The 25,821-nt window shown below is 37.4% G+C and overlaps 1 protein-coding gene and 1 long non-coding RNA gene across 2 annotated transcripts in view; both read left to right on the top strand.

The window, feature by feature from the left end:
- LOC125179013 overlaps nt 1-2,803 on the top strand; it is a 96,869-nt gene extending 94,066 nt beyond the window's left edge. The window contains exon 4 of the long non-coding RNA XR_007157118.1: nt 2,766-2,803. This is a non-coding gene — a long non-coding RNA (uncharacterized LOC125179013). The remainder of the gene's footprint in view (nt 1-2,765) is intronic.
- A 38-nt stretch (nt 2,804-2,841) lies between these two features.
- Nucleotides 2,842-25,821, top strand: part of LOC108664658 — a 33,674-nt gene continuing 10,694 nt past the window's right edge. Inside the window, exons 1-4 of the mRNA XM_018151319.2 lie at nt 2,842-3,041; nt 10,935-11,125; nt 17,527-17,633; nt 25,084-25,225. Coding sequence (XP_018006808.2) covers nt 2,907-3,041; nt 10,935-11,125; nt 17,527-17,633; nt 25,084-25,225 — 575 coding nt within the window. The 5' untranslated portion in view covers nt 2,842-2,906. The remainder of the gene's footprint in view (nt 3,042-10,934; nt 11,126-17,526; nt 17,634-25,083; nt 25,226-25,821) is intronic.

Raw genomic sequence — 25,821 nt, 5'->3', positions numbered from 1 at the left:
TGATTATGTGAACCATTTTAGGAAATGCTCCTTCATGAGCTCGCCGCCTACAAGTGCTTCAATACGTAAGCAATTTTAATGTGGCTATCATGGCTTGTCTAAGTAGCCGCGTTCGTTAGAGGAATCGGTTTACCTTGAAAACTACATTGCTTGTTGAAGAATATCTGCTTTTTTCATTCAAGTTTAGATTTAATACATCAGCTAAAAATTCGTTATTCGAGAACTGTTGTTGCAGAATAATAATTTTACCCGCTAAGGGTAATTCTATTAAAACGTCATTTTAATTTTTTATTAATCTTCTGTAAATTGAAATTTAGCCACCGGCTGTCTATACAATGTTCATCCACCATATAATTGCAATTTTAAACAGAAATGTAGTTTATTTGGGCAGTAAAAGACGGAACCTGTTGATTGTTGCAAGGCCCCATCGTGAGTATCATCTCTCTCAAAGTCCGAGCCCGTCATCAATTAAGACCTGCTTTTGAAACTCCCACTGTTTTCATGGAGATGAAACAGTACGGAAGCCCGTCTATTTTTTCGGCATGACCGACGACCGAGGTGCGTCTTGCGGCGATGGCATCGGCACGAAACCCTATGGAAATTTCTCCACTTTCCTGGACATGTTAATCGCAGTCGTGGTCCCGATAATGGCTTCATCAAGACTCCGGGTAGCTGCTCAATATTCTCGAAGCGAGCTGCGTGAGTTCACAATTCAATTTGCGACGAGCAACTTGTGAAGACGAGTGGCTTGGCATGAAGCAGCGCGCTCGCATCACACGCTTCTTCTGCTCGTTAGCTCCATGCAACGTCTCGTCACGACACTTGAACAAAGAAGGAGACTGCGATACCATACTTTGGACATCCCGCACTCTTCGACCTGTAGACTCTTTTTGGTTGACTATCTATCATGTTTATCTGGCTCTGCATGTTTCTGATAGATGAGTGGTGCTAAATTTTGCTGCATTGTTTATCTAGTATTAGAGATCGAGTAATTTTTATGTTGAGAGAAAGACTTGCAGTGTAATGCTACGCAGGGTGATACGCAATAAATTCTGTGCTTTTATTTGCAATGCATTTATTCCGAATAAAAGTGCATTTATTTCGTATTTTTTAATCTTCTATCGAAATATTAGTAATTAAAATATAGTACATTCAATTTGAATCGTTTTTTAGCGTTTGTTCTTATTAAAATATTCTTATTTCAATTGCTTACCAGAATAAAATTTACTTTTATTTGCTTTAAAGTTAACTTAACTTGAAAGTCTTGTTGCTCATCACTGCTAAATTCTCAGCGTAACTGCGGCTATACACCGGAGAAGTGCCGGAATTTGCACCTAAAATTTATTTGCATTTGTGAAGTTGTCCGTTCATCGTCGAAATTTCAAAGTTTAGACACTTAGCTAAACTGAAAAAGCTTCTAGACTTTTGGTAAAAATACTCCTTTTAAACTGCACCTTTGTTCATTCCCAAATGATGTACACCTTTGTGAACAACTGATATTGCTGGAATGAACGTCAGTCAAGATATTATTACTTTCAAGTAGTTGGCATTCTGACAATTTGTTTGTAACTGTAAAAGAGCCATAAAATTTCGTTTCCTCTTTGAATGGTTCAAACATCGGACCTAATTATTTTGAAAATATTACCAATCGTGCATTTTCTTCTCAAATTTAGCCAGCTGAACGGTGCACTCTAATTTTACTGAATTACGTCAGATTTAAATCCAAAAACTGCCGTTGCATATCATATTTTATGAGTTAATTTTAAGTTGCCATATGTTTCACTAAAGTTTCTCTGGTACATTGATTAATTAAAAAAATAAAAATGAGACAAAATCCGTCACACACCAACTTTGAACACTACTGTTACGGAAACAGTGGCGACCTGATACATCCACGAGTCAGAAAAAAACTTTAGTTTGGGAAATCTCCAGCCAGTTGCAGACTATATCCTTATTAGATTATAGCCGTAGAACTTTCAAACTCCTTTGGAGCTTTGTGTGGAGCGTCTGCTGGCCACGTATAAAAATGCGTATATAAAATCACCGCAATATGCATGGATGAACAGAGTTTGTTCTGTACCCAGGTTGGACTGCCATCACTGATTGAGAAAGTGCGCTAACCGTCCTTCTTTTTCACGAACGCGTCTCACGAAGAGCGTCTCAAAATTTCGCTTTGTGATAGCCTCAGCTGATAAGAACATGAATTTCTCTTATTGTAATATTCGCTTGTGCAATTCTTTTACATCTGTGCTTTTGAAATACGTCGCGAGATGAAGGCTTTGGTAGTTTATGACGGTCGTATTTACGGCCGAAGCGGTGACCTCGCGGTCAAGCCTCGCGTGCCGCCTTGCAGTCTCAACCGGCGCCGGCAACTCCAGCGTTTTGATTTTACCTTCATTCCAGCGCATACGCTGAGAGATCTTTTAAGTTTAAAGTTCAAGAGATGTTTCAAAGTTTCAGGCCTTCGTCAGTTTTTTTTTGTGATTCTACAACACGTGTTATAAAGCGTTCTGTCTTTTATCAAATTCTTTGTTATCTATATTTTGTAATGCATTGACGAAAAAAATAATAAATCGCCTCTAAGGGAACAATCTCACGCTAATAATTGTTCTACGAGCTGATGCAGTACATAGTACACTAATTAACTTGGTACTCTGAACCCCCCAGAGCGTGCAAGGGCTGGTACAGTACACTAATTAGGACACTGCACCCCCAGAGCATGTAGGAGCTAGCACAGTACACTAATTGGTACACTCTACCTCCAGAGCGACATCGTACACCAGAGCGTGTACGAGCTGGTACAGTACACTAATTAGTATACACTCTACCCTCAGAGCGACATCGTACACCAGAGCGTGTACGAGCTGGTACATTCAGAGGACCGGGAAGAGTTGCAGCGACAGCTCATGTGGAACTCCCAACTGCCCGCGGACCAGGCGAACGCCACCCTGCAGGACATCTTGCGCGGCGACCAACAGGCGCTCGAGAGGAACTTCACCGTCAGGTTCCGCTGCCTCCTCGACAACACCTCCGGCTTCTTGGTGAGTTCTAAGGATATAATCCGTGAGGAAATTCACCGTCAAGTATAGCTGCCTCCTCGACCATACCTCCGGCTTCTTGGTGAGTTCTAGGAATATAATCCGTGCTGGACTTCACCCTCAGGTTCCGCTGCCTCCTCGACCATACCTCCGGCTTCTTGGTGAGTTCTAGGAATATAATCCGTGCTGGACTTCACCCTCAGGTTTCGCTGTCTCCTCGACAACACCTCCGGCTTCTTGGTTAGTTCTAGGGATATAATCCGTGAGGAAATTCACCGTAAAGTTTCGTTGCCTCCTTGACAACACCTCCGGCTTCTTGGTGAGTTCTAGAAGTATAGTCCGTGCTGGATTTCACCACCAGGTTCCGCTGTCTCCTCGACAACACCTCCGGCTTCTAGGTGAATTACATCATAAGTTGCGAGTGTGTAGTCAAAGCTGTTATAGGTGAGTCAATTTTTTGCCAAGGTGACCCTATCAAAACTTGGATGCCTGTCAGCCGCTGGCTCAGGGTCGCCCCAAATTCTTTTTGCGGTGTAAATTAGAAGCTCTATGTCCGCTTTAGGTTCCGGTTGCCGGAGCGAAATAAGCGCCGAAAGAGAATCTTGTGAAATACCCGTCGAGCTTGGGGCGATCGTGGGGCNCGTACACGCAATGCAAGAGTGTTGAAACGCTAGCGTGTTGATAAGTTCGTACCCATGCACAATGCGCACGCAGCGCCACAACTAAAGGCAGGGGCTAGTCGCGCTCGCGCTATAAGAACTCAGGCCAGCTACTGAGCAGGGTAAGCCAATGGTGACCTGGCCAGCCGCTGATTTCGTCTGTCATTTGACCCTTATATTTTTTCGCATGAAACTACCCTAAATAGCTCCTACTGAGCGGCTAATTATGAGATGCGGCCATTTCACATCTGAATCATCTCTAATCCGAGACTGACAACCGAAACCAGACCGTCTGCCGCGGCTAAATTTTGACAGGGGAGCCAATTATTGGACATAATTGTTCACAGGGATTGAAAGTAGATAATGAATTATATTGTGACAAATCTTATGTGTATGCAATCTTCCCTTTTTTATACTTTGCCCATCCTTAGCCCTATATAGTGAGTCTATTCTCATCCATGATAAGTCTACTCTTAGCCACATACGGGGAGTCTATTGTCATTCATAGTAAGTTCATTCATTCTAACTCAATTATTGACTATGCATGTCTAGCCAATCCATGAGATGGGTGCGATAGACAGTGCATGTTCTGAATTATCGAATGTCAAGCGGCCAAGATGTGGTTTGCGCTAACATTTCCACGGAACTCCCGTCTCCTGTAGCGACTTTGCCACATTAATTCTCCGACGACTTGGGTGGTAGAGTTGCGCAGAACCAATCAGACACAACATGATGACCTATATTTGTGTTGTGCATGACCAATAGAACCAACACGATGAACCACGTCTTAGTTATGTATTTATCGATCAGAACCATCGCGAGAAATCGCATCTATGTTTTGCAGAACCAACTAGAACCAACATGATCCGCATATACATTGAATTGAGTGAGACTCCTTTAGTCCTTGTCTTGATTACTCGTGTTCGGTTCTAGACTTTACCGCAGTTACTCGTGTCTGAACCCGGAAATCGTTATGTACGACTTAGTTGGTGCTCACATATATTTACTTGCGTTCCTAACTTGACTAAATTCATTATGTAGAACGACCTGCGAGTTCAACGCTCTACTGTGTACATTGAAATATTCTCGAATATATTATTTTCGAAAATTAAAACGTCGAAAAATAAATAGTAAATCTTCGTAGGCTCATCTTCGCAGTAAATCTTCGTAGGCTATCGAAAACTCCACGGTGATTGAAATGATGCTCTGAAAAGTGACATTCGAGTTCGTGTTTTGCTCAGTGATTGCTGCAAATATTGATCAACATGGTGTTAGTAAGAGAGTTTTGCTTTTTGTTATTAGATATGTATATAAATCATGCATATTCTTGATTCTTTCAAACGAAAGGTCTCTTTGCTAAGAATAAAAGAAAGTTATCAAATTTTTCATTTAAAGCTTAACCAAATTATACTTCGGTTTCAAGTAAAATTGTTCACCATGAGAGCGATGTTCCGTTGCGAGTAGTCGTTTAATATTAAAAAAATTAACAACTTCCTGCTAAGTAAACCATTATGCTCATTTTGCGACTATTTTGCGGTGAATTCCATGTTATTCTGGGGCCGCGGATGTATAATTTCCAGCTAGCCCAAGTCGAAACAAAAGTCGAAATCCAAATAAAAAAAAGTGGTGCATGTGATTATCCCATGTTATCCAAGGTCTATGCAATACTCGTATAATGAACAATTTTCATGGCTGCATGAAGTTATGCTGTATTGTAGGGCTGTCAAATGCTTGATGTTTGATTGCAGGCAAACGGGGCTGAAATCGTATGTGGCTCAGGAACAGCAATCCTTCAGGCATCGAATAGCCATCAAAAATTGGCGTTATGTCATCAAATGTGCGTCAAATATTTTTTAAGTTATTTCTTTTCGAAAAACGTCGGTACATGAATACAAGAATGTGTTATTATTTTAGTTTTTTCCCTCGCCTATGACTGTCGTTTGTCTGTTCTATTTTAGAACAAACTCAATCGATTTTTCTTTCAATTTCAGAATTATTATGATGAATGAAATGAATGGTTACATCAAACGACAATATTACAGTATTACAATAAAAAATCTTTTGAATTTTTTAAGTTAAATTTGGAAGTTTTTCAAGATCAAATTAAAATTGATGGATCTGCTATAATCCTTACGGTCGTCATGTAACTATATACGCATGGTTTATCCTTTCACTGAATTATCTCAATCTTACTTTTAAAAATTATAATATTTTACCAGTCTTTAATCATAAAGATATGTGTGAGGATAACATTTATTAAAATCGCATGTTTTTAAATCGTTGAAGAAGTAATCATCTGCTTGAAAATTATGAAAAGAATAACGCATCGTGATTGTGTTCTGCTGATTCATACCAATCACAAAATATTCAGGTGGTATTTACTTATTTACAGGAAAATATTGTATAGTTGCATTGCACTCAAGTGCATTTATTTTTTTGCTGCAGAATTTTTCTAGTAAAATATTTTATTCTGTCACATTTATAATTAATCGATAAAATTTAAAATAAAATATTTCAACAGATAAATCAGTTATCAAGGTAAAACTCATCATGAAAGTATTGCTCAAATGTATAAATGGTCACACCATGTATAAATGTCAAATGTGTCACCAGTATAATATCAAGTCAGGTCTTATATTCTTATATTTAAATTAAAGGAACGTTATATGCTCTTCATATCCTGACAGTCCTTCATTCGTACGTAGATATCATCGGTAAAGCGAGGGCGGGTGAACATTCAAGAACCCAATAACGACCATGTACGCAATAGAACCTTACCATACTCGACTGCGATCCCTCCTACCAGGAATCTTACGTTGAAATAACGTTGAATAAACGTTGCCTCAATGTATTCAACTCATAATCAGCGAGTTGATTCAGCGTCAATTGGCTAGAGGGCTAAGACTCGACCTGCCTTCTCTGATTGCTGCAATTAACGTGTAGACTTGGCTGGCATTCAACGGTCGACGTGGGGGGCACTCGAACGTCTCTTAACTGCACTAGGAGAAATGTGTGAGCCTTTTTCCAAACATTAATGCACTTTTCTCTCCTGTGTGTGCGTCATCTTGCCACAATTTGGCCCTGATAAATTACGTATTAGTGAAACGTTTGGAAAGTGTATCACTATTTGAACAGTATGACCCGTTCATATTATTGAGTGTTGGACATCGTTTGGGCAACGCCCTGCTCGTCTAGCTGCCATGCATGAGCTCGAGTTTCATGAACACTCCAGTCCGAAAAAAAACATGAGACGAGATTAATGTAATTTTTGGGTGCACTATTGGTTTTTGATATTATGCACTCTAGATTTTTTTAACATCTTGCGATTTTTAGCAGGTTGATTTTAATTAATTAATTGTCAATTTCAACTACAGTTATATGGTTGTTGGTGATGACGAAAATTAACTGTTTTCTTGGATTTCGGATCGGTATAGTTGTTTGAACTCGATTACTCAAGATATTACGAATACGATTCGGTGTAATGAAGGCAGGATAATATTTTATTCTGCCTCAAATGAATTAAAACGGAACAGAATATGAATAATTGACGAAAGTTTAACGGTGTTATGTCCCCGTTAACCTATTGATATTTTGTGTGGAATGGCTTAATATTTCATGGTTATTATTTTCACTTTCATGGTTTATTGATTTTCGGCGTTTTTTTATCACCGCTCCCTAAAAATCTCGTTAAATTCAGTTAATTGTTTGAATTTTCTATACAATTTCGCTAAATTGCTAATTTTCTGCTATTATGCACTAAGAATAATCATATTCATCTCTGACATCTCCGCTTAACTCCATTCCTGACTCGAGCCACAGGAATAAAATTTCAGATTCCATCTTCTCTCTTTGAATTTACTATTGAATCGTGACCCCATTCTGTGAAGCGTTGGCTCTTCAAGTCTCAATTCTTTTTATAAAGTTTGTGCGGCTTCGGCAAGAAAGCAGCAACTAGAGACGCACCAATACGTGCCAATTGACATCAAGATTGGTCTGAGTTCAACATAAATTTCCTCGAAGGCTTAGTTTTGGTCCTGCCAGAGAGGTCTGATCCCAGGCGTCCGCGATGCTGTCGGTTGTGAGCGCGGCTCTAACGTCGTCTTGACATGACATGGCGACCTCCGATGAGCGGTCGACGTGGGTTTAACATTTCTAAATTCAAAATTTAGAAATGCCCTACTAATTACGGGGCAATACCGTAACATTGCTGAGATTGAGATTAACGAAAAAAGCCTTTCTAATTACGGGGCAATACCGTAACATTGCTAGGCATTCTTGTAACGACGGTGCAGTACCGTAAAATTGCGGGGCATTTCTGTAAGGATGACGGGCTGTACGGTAACATTGTAGGGCAATGTCGCAACATCATGAGGCAAATACCGTAACACTGCCTATAGTAGTACCGTAATTTTGTTGAGTAGTACCGTAACAATGCCGGGCAGTACCGTATTATTGCCAAACAGTAACGCAACATTGCTGAGTAGTGTTAAAACATAGTCGGAAATATCGTAAAATTGCCTGGTGTACCGTAACATTGCCGGGAGTACCGTATCATTGCTCAGCAGTAGCGTATCATTGCTGAGCAGTACCGTAACATTGCCGGCAGTGCCATAACGTTGTGAGGCAGCTCTGCAACGTCCCGGAAGTTTATATCTGCATTTACGTTTTTCTCTGTTGTCACGATGGTTAGGGATTTTTGAAGGGCTGCAAAATATTGAGAAAGTTACCTTTCGATTAATTACATATCCTTGATATAATCACTTACAAAGGAGTTCTAAAGGATCCCAAACAACTGCGGTGAAAAAAATTGTGCTTCTTTGTCGTAGTTAATTTTTGGAAAATGCATTTGTGCACACATGATGTGTGCGTGATACTTCATTACATCGTGAAAGACATTTATAACGACGAGGCTAAAAATACTATTAATTTAATTTTCCATAGAAAGATAAACTTTCCCTATTTCGTATGAGTTTTGAAAGTTATAGATCTCAAACCTCGTTTAGAAAATCTAAAATAACAGCATCGCGCTCATGTGCCGCTGTCTCGCTACCCTCATGCCGCCTATATACGCGGCAATTTAACGAGGAAATAGCCTCACATTTAAATGTGGCAATAATGTGGCAATCCAATCGAGACGTGGACAGATCCGTGTTTTTCTACATAACATCGCGGTCAGCCCTCATCTGAGAGACTTGACTCTCGAACTACACTCTATAAGAGGGTAAAGGTGCCTAAATTGCAAGTGAAAGCTTGTCTAATTCTTGTACTGGAAACATAAGCTCGGTATTTCAAATACCTCTTGAAAATTTATGGCGATTTCTATTATTATGAATGGGCCCATGGCCAGCTATTTGCATGTGCTATATGTATGTGCATAATGTTTGGGTATTTCAAATTCACATGTTGCGTGGTTAAAGAGTAAGTAGTAATAAGGAAAAAGATGGACTACCATCAAGATACTAATTAACACTATAGAGAGAACATGTTTGAAAACAATCACAATGCTATAACGTTTATAACGATAATAATAACAATTATAACGATAACAAAAGAAGAAATGATAACACAATAAACTAATGAGGAACGAACAACAATGGTTCTGAAATTTACTGTGTCATGAACGCGCCTTAATTATGAAACTGCACTGATTTTGGCTTCCCAAATGACTATCACTTACATAATGAAAGCTTGTCCACACTCAGACCATCTGGTATCATGGCGTCGTTTTGATATGCAGTTAATTTATTTGAGCCTTTAATATTAGAATGAATGTAATACTGAGTTCTTTTTAATATATATAGGTGAATGTGATACCGATAATCATGTAATATTAGGCTCAACGTAATATTAAGGACCATGTAATACTAAGATCAACGTAATACTGTGGATCAGTGAAATATTAAGGTCAATGTAATACTGAAATCAACATGGTATTATATGGGCACTGTAATAATGAGATGCATGTTAATAAAAAATTATGATTACTGTCATTGCTCCACGATATAGAGTCTCTTATACACGTGCCAGAGAATCTTTAACTCTTCAATTGAAATAAATGGAAATAATTTGGTAATTGAGTGCATTAGAAACTGCTTTAAAATTCAAATGATTTTTAATGATTCCAATTACGGGAGCGCGTTTCCGTGTTTAGCATCTGCAGGAGTGCAAGGCTCCCGTAGCTTCCACTCACAGGCACAATTGCACATTTGCAACGATCGAAGAAACCCGCGGCCTTCAATTAAAATCAACAATCATAGATACAGGCAACCGCAAGGGCCTCAATCCCGGCTTAATTTTTAGCTAAGTGAAATCTTAGGGCCGTTGTTTGCAGCTTTAATGCAATGAGGTCTCATTTCCACTTCCTCTGGGCCGGGGCAATAAATTTACCGGCTAATCAGACTATAGTTGCTATGGACGCAACTACATGAGACTTACCTCGCAAGCCTAGGCTCTAATTAGAAGTTTTTTGTTTCGCTCGATGATTTAGCGGCTCCGGCATCCCTGCTACTGATGCCGAGCACATCAAATGATGTAGCAGCTCCGGCATCCCTGCTACTGATGCCTAGTACATCAAATGATGTAGCAGCTCCGGCATCCCCGCTACTGATGCCGGGCACATCAAATGATGTAGCAGCTCCGGCATCCCTGCTACTGATGCCGGGCACATCAAATGATGTAGCAGCTCCGGCATCCCTGCTACTGATGCCGGGCACATCAAATGATGTAGCAGCACTAGTATCCCTGCTACTGATGCCTAGTACATCAAATGATGTAGCAGCTCAGGCATCCCTGCTACTGATGCCGAGCACATCAAATGATGTAGCAGCTCCGGCATCCCTGCTACTGATGCCGAGCACATCAAATGATGTAGCAGCACTGTAATATCCCTGCTACCGTTACCGTCGCTCATATTCTGGCGTAACGCAGGCTGCAGTTGACGGGTGTTCTTTTTTTTGATTCGCATTTCCATCAGCTCGCTTCTTCCATTCTTAATTTGCTCTTACTCTTTCCTCTTATCGCGTTAAATCTATTTATTTGTTAGTCAATATGTAGTTGAATTAATTTCTTCATCATGCAAACACACTGCCTTGATAAACTTTATTATTTGATCTTCAGTATTTTACTCTCTTTGGTGTACTTTTCAAGCTAATTCAGCATTTTATTGCCGCATTCTCTTTACTGTATATAGTTTTTAAGCTAATTATCTGTTGTATTTTTAATACTTTTGTTTGGCCAGCGTCTGGACATCCGTGGTCGCGTGAAGGTGCTGGTGGGGCAGAACCGCAAGACCGAGGAGGGGGCCCCGCTGGCCCTCTTCGCCGTGTGCACGCCCTTCGGCCCTCCCTCGCTGCTCGAGCTCCCACAGAAAGAAGTCATGTACAAGTCCAAGCACAAGCTCGACCTCAGCCTCGTCTCCATGGACCAGAGGTCAGGCCTAATCTACCAATAAATTACGAGTAAATGAATAATGATACAATACAATACAATGCTATTCAATACAATTCAATACAATACAAGACAAGACAATACAATACGATACAAGACAATACAATACTATACAAGACAATGCAATGCTATTCAATACAATAAATTATAAGGCAATAAGATAATGCAATAATAATTACAATAAATGCAATATTGTAAAAGTTATGGTTACTGGTTGTCCGATACTCGATCGCTAATGCCGCATTTTTGTGGTAATTGAACATTTTTTATTGGAAACACAATTAGACGCTTGTAGTCACATTAAAGTTTTATGCACATTTTTTCTGAACGTCCTTGTTAGATACTGCAAAGCATAGTATGCGTACAATATTGATATGCGACAAAAAATGAAGCACAAAATGTATAGATATTATAAAGTTCGGAACATACGTATAATTATAATTCGCTTAACATTGCTCGGTAAAAAACTTGAGTGATAAACTTGGCCGTTTACATCTCTGACATGCGTTAGTGTGGAAATGTAATTAGGGCGAATATCCATGCAAAAAAAACAATTGGCCAACTTATTCATAAAAAAAAAAGGTTATCCTCGAAAATTCTACATAAAAAGTTTAGTTAGTTTAATAAAAGTTTAGTAGCTGACTTCCGGCGCTCTCATTGTAAGAGAAAATAGAAGCCGAAATTAAATGAAATGAAATTGTGTATAACGAAACTTTTTCAGTTTTAATATTGTTTGCTGTTTATTCATTTCTTGAATGCATGCGTTTGCTTTATCAAGTAGGTGAGATTAATGACAAATTAAAGTGACATGAATTATTTTTACAGGTTCACCATTTTGACTGGAATGCACTTTTATTGATGTGAATTTTCGCAGTTTTTCAATTTATTTGTGTGCTTTTTCATAGTATTCGATTATAACATGTGTATATAATAATATCAAATCCTAAATCTGCGATTGGTATTATAGTAATAGCAGTATTTTGCGTACTCTACCGTAAAAATATTATGGCACTTATATCGCAAGTAATTTACTTCAAATTTTAATTTCGATTTCACTTATTGCAATTCTTCTTACAATATTCTTATCCTATCACTTGAATAAAAATTTATTTTCATCAAGCGTGATTATGAAAAAATAAGCTTTAAGCCCCTAAACCCATCAACGTCTGGTAAATTTAAATTAGTTGTGAAATTCAGAGAAGTTTTTTTAATCCAATTTCAAATTTAAAAAAATAAATCTTTCAAAATTAAAATTTAATTTTTCATTTTTCCAAATGCATTTAATAGTATTTACTTACTGACTCAAAAACTTTACACGTAGCGCGTTCAAGAAAACTTTCATTCTACTTCCACAAAAAATTGGCTCGAATACATCGATAGCTGTTAGTGTTAGTATCCATTTAGCCATCCAATGCGAAGAATACAATCAACTATACTGTACTTATCAATTGCAATCTGCCTATCACATATTGTTCTAATAGAGTATAGGAACTTTCTTTCTCGGAATCATTTAACCAACTTCCAATCATCTTCTGTAGTTTGAAATAATTTTTACCCACAGTGAGATAGAAATTGCCTTACTTTAATTGCATGCTTCCTAGTCATGCTAAAATTGCCAGATACAAAGGAGATTCTTTCTGAAAATTTTTTAATACCAATTCGGAGCTGCTCCGATCGACGTTACTTGATAGCTGTTTTTAACATCTGCCAACGTTAGATTCCGCTTCTTCCAGCACTAATTCAGCTTACTATTCCAGCCAGAAACAGACACACTGATATTCTTTGTTATCTAAGTCCGCCAGAATTCGATCAATCTGCAATTGTCTGCAATTGAGACACCCGGGATTATCATCTGCAATTTCCATATTTTCGGCACCTAAATGATCTTCTAAGCTGTCCCTGCTGGACACTAGTAATGCACGGTTGGATCTGGTGCCAATATTGGGCTACGGAATTATCACGACCTTTTCTATTTATTTGATACCATAAATCAAGTCTTGTGATTGCCGTGTCGTTCGTGTGGGACAGGAGTAGCTGAGATTTGCAGATATCGCTTCGGTTTTTGCGCTGCGGTGGTAGGTTGTATTTACCGTACTAATACTATACCGGTCACCTCGTACGTATATTTAATGTACAGGACAATTACGCAAATCTTGGAAGCTATTGTACGACAAATTTTCAATACTAGCTGTTTGAATTGAAAATCAATTATTATTTCATTTTTCGAAAGGAGTGGAACGAATTTTAATTCTGATATATAGTATTTGTTGGCCGAAAGAATGAGATTGTATACTGCATTTTGCTGATTTTCATTGACAGATAAGGATTTTATCGAGCTCTTGATGTTACTTTATTATATGAGAAACTTTTGAACACATTACGTTATTTGCGCACATTTTAAACCCGTTGGGTTCATTTATTTAACCTCAGTTTGAGAGCAGAAAACTTTACTGATATAACTGGCAGCCTACACCGAGCATGCTGCCTTGCGCGTGCAAAGGTAAATCAAGTTCCTTCTTTTTATTACTTAATCACAAGAGAATTTAATTTAGATAATCCTAATAAGAAAAACATTGTTTATCTTTTCTCATTCGGTTTGTCGCATGCATTATTTTTTGCGTTGCCAAGATTTCACTTAAAATTTAGAATTTTAGAAACAAAAGTTATAATAAGAAACATTTTCGATATAAATGAGTCTGAAACTTATTCTAATAAGTAACTCTAAACTTAATTAAATTATTTTTGATAATTGGTCAATAGATGATTTCATAATTGTATTCATATATAGAGTATTCCGATCATACAATATACTGATGTTCTGCCAGAGGTACGACCTTGAGCGCTGGACTCCGACTTTAAGCCATCTTTCGCATCCGTGGTCTATTAATCAGCGGCCGCCAAATTCCCTACGATAATCTATTTATATCATCTATTATATCACCTCAATTAATATATGATAGTCAGTGCGGAATTTTCGATGGCCGGAGATCGGCCACTGAAGTACCATTCTATTTGAGTTCAATAATACATAGACGATCTCGAAATAGCCGACTCAAGCCTCAGATTTCCAACATGTACAAGTTTTCTAAGGTATGATATTGGCGACCACTCTTTTATTTTGTTTCCCTATTTGTGAGTGAGGTTTGGGCTGCACTGTGATGGATAAATTACCGACCAGTCAGCGGCTAATGGCAGCCTGTATGAATTTCCATTAGCTAAGGTGGGGCCGCGATCCGCGCTCGCGAATAGACGGATAGACAGACAGACGGCAACGCGGTACTGACGGCATCACAGACAGTTTATGCCATACATAGGTGTGGCGACTGGGCTATTTATGTCTATACATAGCTATGTGGCTATGTATATGTATATATACATAAATAAGTATACATATGCATATATATTTATGCATATGTATAGGTCTGCATACATATTTATGCATAATTAAAAGAACAAGAAAGGTTGAAAGAGGATGAAAATTAAGTATAGGTCTGCACACTTATTGGTGCAAATACCAGGCATGTCTTTGCATATGCATAGGTCTGGATATCTATGCAGATAAATAGGTGTGGTTATTTTTTGATATACATGGATGTTCATTTATTATGTTTGAAACCAAAATTTTATTAATAAGAAAATTATTACTAAAATACATTTTCTGGTCTTCAACCGAATGTCTGTAAAAAACAATTTTAGTCTAACGTTACAAATATACATGGATTTTTGTACATGGCTGTTATACAAATACATAGGCATTTCTATTTATAATTATGAATATGCATGGATGTTCACGGTACCGGGAAGATCAGTGAATATCCAAGCTAAGATGAGAACATCCATAAGTGTGCACATACATGACATGCACACTGTACACAGGACTGAATATATCGTGCATGTTGTACACCAAGTGCGCATTTTGCGCCTACATGCTGCCGTCAATGAAGCCAAGTGAAAGTGACTGTTCAAATTGACTGTGAATGTGACTGTACAAAATGACTGTGAATGCGACTGTACAAAGTGACTGTACAACGTGAATTTGAATGTGACTATACAAAGTGAGTGTGAATGTGACTGTACAAATGTGTGTGTCCATAGACATGAATAACCTCCCTCTAAAACAGCTTGCTAACCTTTGCCAATAATTTTAACGCATAAACGTGTGTATGACACATACAAATGTTCGTCTATGTGTTGAAGCTAGGAAAACTAAAACGAACAGCTAGAGAAACTTGAGTAATATTTCCCAGCACGCATATGAATATCAACAGACCGTGATATGTGCACTGTGATATCTATGAATATCAACAGACTGTAATATCTACCCATTTATAATTATTTTTTACTCACTTTTTATAACATATATGCAATCTAGCATCGCCGCTCTGTTTCTGGCATAGTATTTTAACTATATTTATGATTCAGAAATTTTTCTTTGCTTCCGACGCTTTGTTCACGGTCTGTTATTTTCTCTCTGTTCACGACCCCATTATTTTCTCCCTGTTCACGGCCTCCTTATTTTCTCCCTGTTCACGGCCTCCTTATTTTCTCCCTGTTCACGGCCTCCTTATTTTCTCCCTGTTCACGGCCCCGTTATTTCCTCCCTGTTCACGGCTCCGTTATTTCCTCCCTGTTCACTGCCCCGTTATTTTCTCCCTGTTCACTGCCCTATTATTTTCTCCCTGTTCACGGCCCCGTTTTTTTCTCCCTGTTCACTGCCCCGTTATTTTCTCCCTGTTCATTGCCCCATTATTTTCTCCCTGCTCACGGCCCCATTATTTTCTCCCTGCTCACGGCCCCGTTTTTTTCTCCCTGTTCACGGCCCCGTTTTTTTCTCCCTGTTCACGGCCCCGTTATTTTCTCCCTGTTCACGGCCCCGTTATTTTCTCCCTGTTCACGGCCCCGTTATTTTCTCTCTGTTCACGACCCCATTATTTTCTCTCTGTTCACGACCCCATTATTTTCTCCCTGTTCACGGCCCTGTTATTTCCACCCTGTTCACGGCCCCATTATTTTCTCCCTGTTCACGGCCCCGTTATTTTCTCCCTGTTCACGGCTCCGTTATTTACTCTCTGTTCACGGCCCCATTATTTTCTCCCCGTTCACGGCCCCATCATTTCCTCCCTGTTCACGGCCCCGTTATTTCCACCCTGTTCACGGCCCCATTATTTTCTCCCCGTTCACGGCCCCATTATTTTCTCCCCGTTCACGGCCCCATTATTTTCTCCCCGTTCACGGCCCCATTATTTTCTCCCTTGTCTCTTATACACATCTAGATGTGTATAAGAGACAGCATCCGTGGTCTATTAATCAGCGGCCGCCAAATTCCCTACGATAATCTATTTATATCATCTATTATATCACCTCAATTAATATATGATAGTCAGTGCGGAATTTTCGATGGCCGGAGATCGGCCACTGAAGTACCATTCTATTTGAGTTCAATAATACATAGACGATCTCGAAATAGCCGACTCAAGCCTCAGATTTCCAACATGTACAAGTTTTCTAAGGTATGATATTGGCGACCACTCTTTTATTTTGTTTCCCTATTTGTGAGTGAGGTTTGGGCTGCACTGTGATGGATAAATTACCGACCAGTCAGCGGCTAATGGCAGCCTGTATGAATTTCCATTAGCTAAGGTGGGGCCGCGATCCGCGCTCGCGAATAGACGGATAGACAGACAGACGGCAACGCGGTACTGACGGCATCACAGACAGTTTATGCCATACATAGGTGTGGCGACTGGGCTATTTATGTCTATACATAGCTATGTGGCTATGTATATGTATATATACATAAATAAGTATACATATGCATATATATTTATGCATATGTATAGGTCTGCATACATATTTATGCATAATTAAAAGAACAAGAAAGGTTGAAAGAGGATGAAAATTAAGTATAGGTCTGCACACTTATTGGTGCAAATACCAGGCATGTCTTTGCATATGCATAGGTCTGGATATCTATGCAGATAAATAGGTGTGGTTATTTTTTGATATACATGGATGTTCATTTATTATGTTTGAAACCAAAATTTTATTAATAAGAAAATTATTACTAAAATACATTTTCTGGTCTTCTGTCTCTTATACACATCTAGATGTGTATAAGAGACAGATTATATCCTCCCTGTTCACTGCCCCATTATATCCTCTCTGTTCACTGCCCCATTATTTCCTCACTGTTCACTGCCCCATTATTTCCTCCCTGTTCACGGCCCCATTATTTCCTCCCTGTTCACGGCCCCATTATTCTCGCCCTGTTCACGGCCCTGTTATTTCCTCCCTGTTCACGGCCCCATTATTCTTCCACCTTATCCACTGCACAGTTAACAGTCCACTCCCCCCCTCCTGTTCACGCACCTGTTCCCCAACAGAGGCAAGCTGTTGCTGGGCTACAGTGACCTGGAGCTCGCCAACAAGGGCGGCTATGACCTCGTCCACTACGATGACCTCGCCTACGTCGCCTGTGCGCACCAGGAACGTGAGTGTCATGACCTCTAATAGCATAAGAGTGACCTCGTTTATCATATGAGTGACCTCTTTTTGTATATGAGTTATATTTTCTATCATAAGAGTGACCTCGGTTATCATATGAGCGACCTATTATTGTATAGAAATGATATCTTCTATCGTAAGAGTGACCTCGTTTATCGTAAGACCAACCTTTTATGGTATATGAGTGACATCTTCTATCATACGAGTGATCTCGTTTATTATAAGAGCGACCTCTAATAAAAGGCAACCTCGTCTAAAATAAAGGCAACCTTATGAAAAGATGTGCAGTCTGTTTCAAAATAAGGATGACCTCTTCTAAAATATGGATGACCTCTACTAGAATAAGGGTGACCTCCATTGGAATCAAGTTGAAGTCGCCTAAGACGAGAGCAGCCTCGTCTAAAGTAAGGGCGACATCGTCTGAAATAAATACAAGATAAACAGATCGAAGTATACATTATAGACGAATTACGTACGGCCAATTACTGGCCTCAGAAAAGGCAGCTATGATTCTAACGTATAGATTTATCTCTAGTTATTCTGTAACTTCCAAAACATTTATTGCATTACAAGTTTATTCCCACAACTGCATTTAATTAAGATCATTAAGATAATAATTAAGGAGAATTATAAGAAAATAAGGGTTTCTTCTTCTTAATGTTTAATATTTCAATGAAATAATTCTCATTTAATCATTTGTTATCTAAAAGTTGCAGTTAACAAAGAGTAACATTACAATTCAACAAGAAGTTATTGGCTTCCACCTATTGAAACTTTTTGTCGATGCCAAAGAGTCGTGAATTTTCAACTGCTAACAATTACCCCCGGCAATTTGCTTGATGACAAAACTTGCGCCCATGAAATGTTTACTCTGCATCGATTGCAAGTTCCATGTTGAAAAGTTCTTTCATTCCTAAGTTTTTCATCGACACATGACTTTTTTATGGTTTATTAAGACATTCGGCTTCACGACATAAGTTTGAAATTTAAAATCGCTAATTTCATTCTTCGATTCTTTGTTGAAAATTAAAACTATCATAGAATTTTCGCCATGCAAATTCTTTGTTTGTTTCTAAAAAATGAATAAAATTAATTGAAAGCAATAAAATATTGGAAATAAAAGGAAAAAATATTTTCCTTAGAAACAAAAGCTTAAAAACTGACTGAATTTTTTATTAAAAAATCTGGTGCAAATTTTATTCCTCTAAAGAGACAAAAAAAATCGAGAAAAATTTAACCGTAAAATCGAACGAGTCTACGGATATACTCTGCCACATTCAACATCCAATCTACGTTCAATTCTTATCCAACCAACAAAGCACACAGACAACCAAAGTTTAAATTATGATTTACTTTTTATAACTATATGATTATATATGATTATATTTTTTATATGATTCACTATCATAACAATAGTTATGATAGTTTCGAAATTCGGCTGTTTTCAATTCAGATCAAGAAATAAGATTCTTCTTATCCTTCTTTCATCTACTCAACTAGATTCGCATCAAATTAGTCGCTGGTAATTATTAGTGCCGCCATTCAAAAGTTTGATTTTTTTAAAAACTCGGACACTTTTAGAAGTCTGTTTATTGTCTCCGGGAATTTTAGTATGAAAATTTACTCGACTGTTGATATAAATAAAGTCACCGTGCCTCTGTGAGCCTACATTAACGGTGAATTAAAATCATTCATTGTAATTCTACCCATGATATGCGTTTTGTCACAGTTCTAAAGTACGCCAATGAAATTGTAAAACTCATAAACGGTATTTTTTAGCCTCAATGCATGTGTGCATCCGTTAATGTGAAGTGCATCCGGTTAAAATCTTAACTCTTAAATGTTATTTATCAATAAACTAGGCATGATTATTTTGTTAGCTGATATCATTCCGATGAGATTCCAATGTTCAACTGGGATTGAGTTGATTTTTATCCCAATGTGAATTTGCACGTGAATTAAAAGGACCGTAGTCGTTGCAATGAAGAATCGTAACGATAAATAAATAGGTTGGATGTAGAGATTAGATAAATATATAATTTTTTATCATATAAAGATAACAAATACATTTAGAAATTTGTGGGCCACTGAAAGAGGTTTCCAGTATATTGAATTTTCATTGTTAGTTCCTTTACCCAAATTCGAGTGCAATACGAAAAAATTGTACGCCACTTTTTGATGTTAATTCGTACCTAATGTTACACGTGCTAATCATACGCGTACATTTCCAAAAATTATTTTTATTTTTTGTCAAAAAAACGAGTCCAATAATGACGATATAGGTTCTCCCTCTTCTCCTAAAATGACTATTATTCATTATAGGAACAATACATTACAATTCAATACATTACAATGAATATTATTCATTTTAGGAAGTGATCATGCATGAGCTTCAGGATGATAACTCACATATGAGTAAGTTTTTATAGATGTTGGGGTGTTACTAGGAAAGTATGGAAAAGAACAAAAGGTGGCACAGACTGGCCAGAACGAGGAAGAGGAAATGTAAAAGACCGTATGAGACGAAGAAAGACTCATAGCGCATAATTAGGCTTCTTATTCTTATAAGTGTACAAGGTTTACTTGGGTTTGGGATGAGTGAGTTAAGCTCCTGATGAGTCTAGCTTCTTCCAACGACCACTCAACTTTGATCTTCACTCATTCCAGAAGTTGATCAATTGAGACACTGATTTAAAATGCTGATCGACATTAAGTATCGCAGAGTTACATAAAATTTAAAAATTAACACGAGCTATAACGTGACTCCTTCAAACAAATCTGATTCATTTATCACAATGAGATGGGCACGCGTTGCAATATCTTTAGGAAAGTCAGATAAAGAGGAAATTTCGTCAGTTTTACGTACAGTCAAGCTGGCTTTTCATGGCAACGTAATTCAATCGAAAATCTCATTCTGAAAAAAATTCATTTCATTCATCAAATTAATTTTTTCAAGCGGTAACTTAATTTGAATAATGAAATTTTTAATTTTTGATGATGAATTTTATAATTTTTCGTGATGAAACTTCAAGCGGCAACTTAGTGCTTCACGCACTTAACGTAGTTTAGTGCACTTAACGTAGAACAATTGTGACTAATACTTAATGAACTACTGTAATTGCGACCGCGCAAAATACTCTCATACACACGGAATGAAGGCATACATCCTTACTTAAGTACTTCCTGAATCAATGAGAGTATGCCGCGCATGTACAGGGGATTACCTGCTGAATTTTAAACGGACGTTACGCAGCCAGTGTCTGCACAAGCTGCATAATTTCGTTCAAGATTACAGGCCGTATTTGATGTAGCAATAAACATTACATTCACATTGATGTAGACACACATGCACGAGACTGACATCATTTATAAACTTGGTATGATAAGATATTTACAACTGAAACGATCATGTGATGGGATTTTTAGTGCTCTGCAGTAGTTACTAGATTGCAGTTGTAATTTATTCCGTATACGTTTGAGTGCACAGTGCGTTTGGTGCTTATTTAAATATACTCTGAATAATTAATTATATGTGATTATTTAAGGACAGAGCAATTCAATGAGCGTCTTTATTCATTTTCGTTCCGCGGCTCACGTGAAATAATGAATTAATTTTCAAATCGTAACAAATGGTCATGTAGCTAAGCTTATCCATTAATACCAAAAAATTTTATTTCAAGAAAGTAGAACCGACTAAATTGGACCTGATGTCAACATCTTTGAGTGTAATTATAGACTGTACACGAACATCACTCATTACCGACCATTTAATTTCCAGCCTTCAATGGCGTCTTCCATCTTCTTTACGAAAAGCTTACGTGCAAAAATAAATTTTTAATGCTCCATATATTACTGCAATTTAGTAATTTTTTTCTAAGTAATTTTTTTGAATAATTTTTTGTGATTTTACTGTAAAGTTGAGAGCACGAGTCTCATCATGAAAAATATGTAAAATTTCGAATTTTTCACAATTCGAATGTAAAATTCTTTAAAAATGTGCAAGCGTTTTAATTACAATAGTGCATTTTTCGAGGAATATGAAATACGAAGATCACGTATACTATAGGCGAATATAGTGAATATTTTAATGTTCGCCTTTCATCAATCAATCATAAATTTCTATATTAATGCGTTGACAAACGTCAGTTTTTTATACAATCTAATGAACTCGTTTTTATCGTCTTCTATGCGCGCGAGTAAAGCGTCATAACACTAATCATATACGCGATCAAACATTACTATTACAATAGATTATGGCGTCTAATATTTCGTTACACATTTTAACACCCGCATAAAAACCATCACATCGTCGGCTATTGCCGAGCCTAAGACACGCACATCTGCAAGACCCAGCGTCCGGGGTCTTAAATGTGTAAGTTGAATAAGTATATTCAACCTACACATTTATTGTTTACCCACATGTCTGTCTCTGTAGAAACAAGTGGTTCATATGAGTCATTTGTGAATAAGTTAATATGAAGCTTCCATACGAGTCATTTGTTAATAAGTTAATATGAAGCTTCTCGAGCTTTGTGATGATATTGTTTTAACGTCGAGTTATTGTTTTAATAATTTAACATCGAGTTTAAATTGTTCTAACAAACGTCTAGATCACTCGATAGTTATCGTGCAAAAATAATTATTATTAATTGAATGTGAAGGAGCTAATACAAGTACGAATTGAGAATACGTGCGAAGACTTTGCACTGTTTTTCATGTGGAGCCCTAATCTGCTTAGCTCAGTTACAACGCGTAATAATAATAATAATATATTTTTAAAGTTCTTTAAATGAAGATAAAGCAATAATGTCAAGGCACGCTTCGTCTGTATTTGCTTTGCATTAATTTTTTTGTCTCAGGTACTTGAGTTTCAGTATCGATAATGATACCTCGGCAGCCAATTTACCTGTGAATAAATGAAAACTCATCAGTGGTAGCGACTTGCTACAGCAAACTGAACTTTGGTTAGTCTTTAATATTCCCTCATATCGCAACGCTCTCGAATTTATGAACGAGCGCCGAATGAACGCATACGACATTCAAGCTGTGGTGGTTCGAGAAGCAGCGCCCTCTATCGATCAGTTAAACAAGCTTTGGCTTCATTTCATAGTTAGGTGGCAATTGACGTGGCTTGCTTTACGACAGGTTGATTAGAACCGTCTGGCATGATCGACCTCTGGCTCTTATGGCCTTACTTTGCTATAGGGTCATTCCAGTGCCTATTGCTGCTGCTGTCTCAAAATCATGCACGTTCTTTTTTAATATTCCTTTGCATTTTCATTCCTCTCGAATGTTTCCATAGCTTCTAAAGTGCTTGCGAAACTTCAGCATTCCATTGCTTACAAAAAGAAAGTTTAAATTGTAACAATTTATAACGTGAATAACATTTTTGAAAAATTTTAATAACTCGATTAGGAAACAATACTTCTATGAAGCTTTATTTGTCTTTCTGATTGGCAGTGCAGTCATCAATTTGATTAATAATCAAAGTATGCCTTCAATAAATAATAGATAGAATTTTTACAAGTAATAAATTGAAATCTATGTCAAGTTCATATAAATCCAGTTATGAAAGACTCTAATGATCATGAAGAATAATTAGCGACCAATGTAGCAATAAATTGTAAAATGAGCAAAATATATATATATATACATATATATAATATAAATAGATAAATATAAACACAATAAAAAATTTTATATAGAGAACAACTAATGTCATGCAGTCATGAAACACTTCTCAACTCGAAATAGATACTTTGCTCCTAAAATATTAGTCTTTATATTATAAATTTCGAGCCCCAACTTAATTAACTTTACACCATGTTTAATAAAAAAACTTCAATGGTGACTCGTGTGTCGTTTACTTTTTCTATTGGCTGGCTACGTTTAGAGGATCACTGTAGTCAGCGATACCTCAGCAGCGAAATAATCAATGGATAGGTAAACTTTTCCCAGTTTTTTTCACTTTAGATGTGTGACTTATGTAACCGAAAAAACGCACTGAGATGTTAGTATGGCATGACGTTCGTTAAACTAACAAATATCGTTGATCATCATAAAAATTATCTCATTTACTTCTCATACATTAAAATTTGTGTACCTTTCATGTTTTAAATATATTTCGTTTTTCATACGCTCTCCAATTTCAAATTGATGTACTAATTTAATTTTGCTAGGAATGCGACGCTGAATATTTAAGCTACACAATCATAACAGGCGGCGAACACTTATTTAAATTAGAAACTTATTTAATAATACTGTAAAAGTTACCAGTTTTGTTATTTGTGTGCAATAATTTACACAATGTCAAAAGTGAAGCTCTGTGATGTAGTTCACAACTGTCAAGAGCCGGAAATTCCCGACTCTAATTAATTTTATCCATTTAATTTAATCCATTTCATTTTCATTGCCCTGGGTCATGATGAACTGTAGCTCGATAATTCGTTTAGATTAATTCGATAATTCTATTTGAATGCAAAGAACATAACCGAGTGAGCAGAATTTTTATTAAAGCGAATAGAACATAACAGAGTGAATACAACTTTTATTAGAGTTAATAGAACAGAGTGAACATAATTTTTATTGGAGTGAGCAGAAAGGTACAGAGTGAATATAACTTTAATTATAATGGATCTGTCGTCCCTGAAAATAATTCATGTCATCAAATGAGCGATATTTTGTATGTGTTGTAAATGTAGTGACTATTACTAGTGTATAATTCAAGATCAAATCATTTATCATGGCCTGCAAATTTATAATATAAAAAAATAAGTATTCCTGGATTTACACCCTTCTACATGATACGAGACGGTCACGTTCTCATCTGCGATATGCGACCCGCTAATCACATTCCACGCGGGAGTCTTAATAATTCGAATGTGAATAAAAAAAACGATGTGAAAAATGTGACTCCTCATATATTCGGAGAATCTGTAAATCACCTTCATTTTTGTGAAATTCATACGAAAATTAATGAGTTATGTTCATTTTATTCTCATTTTAGCTCTTCGTCGGCAAATATACTTTTAAATATAACTTAAAAAGCATAATTTCATTTCTAATCGAGATCCATTCATTCGTAAAATGTATGAAAAAATTAAAAATAAATATTTATTTTATGTAACATTTATGCATAACTAAATAACTGAATGGAATTTCATCCAAATTGCGTATAGTCTAAATACCATTTCATGATAAATAGTATTAAATAAAATAATTCAGTGAAAATTTATATATTATAATAAATAATATTTAATAATAAATAACATTGCATCAAATATCTTCATATCCTACCTGTTCTCTTGCTCCGTCAGTTCTGTAGTATTAAATAAAATAATTTAATGAAAATTTATATCTGATAATAAATGATCTTTAATAATGAATAACATTTCATCAAATATCTTCATATCCTACCTGTCTTCTTGCTCCTTCAGTTCTGAAGACAGGAGCGTCAGGGATGATCGCCTACAGACTGCTGACGCGGGATGGCTCCTGGCAGTGGCTGCAGACGTCGTCGCGCCTCGTCTACAAGAACAGCAAACCTGACTTCATTATCTGTACACACCGTCCTCTTATGTGAGAACTGTAGGAACTGTAGGAACTGCTTGTGAGAACTGTAGGAACTGCTTGTGAAAACTGTGGGAACTGCTTGTGAGAACTGTAGGAACTGCTTGTGAGAACTGTAGGAACTGCTTGTGGGAACTGTAGGAACTGCTTCTGAGAACTGTAGGAACTGCTTGTGGGAACTGCCCCCTCATGTGAGAACTGTAGGAACTGCTTCTGGGAACTGTAGGAACTGCTTGTAAGAACTGTAGGAACTTCTTGTTAGAACTGCCCCCTCTTGTGAGAACTGTAGGAACTGCTTGTGAGAACTGCCCCCTCATGTGAGAACTGTAGGAACTGCTTGTGAGCACCGTCCCCTCATGTGAGAACTGGAGGCAGGGTGGCCCAGTGGTTACAGTTCAGGGGCCGTATTATCAAAACTTCGTAAGTTCGCAAAATCGACTTACTTACGAGCGGCGTAAGTGCTGACTTGATAACGTAACTCTAGAGGTGGTATTATCAAAACATTTGCGCGGGAAGATACGTAACGTAACTGTACGCCTGCTCGGAGATAGATAACTGCCTGCCAGTTTCTGGTCAGAATCGGCGAGGAGGCCGGGCGGTTAAGC

This window comes from Hyalella azteca, unplaced genomic scaffold, assembly GCF_000764305.2.
Source record: "Hyalella azteca isolate HAZT.00-mixed unplaced genomic scaffold, Hazt_2.0.2 contig14441, whole genome shotgun sequence".
NCBI classification, from domain to species: domain Eukaryota; kingdom Metazoa; phylum Arthropoda; class Malacostraca; order Amphipoda; family Hyalellidae; genus Hyalella; species Hyalella azteca.
Note: the sequence above shows the minus strand (reverse complement) of the source record. Positions and strands in the feature narration are given on the sequence as shown.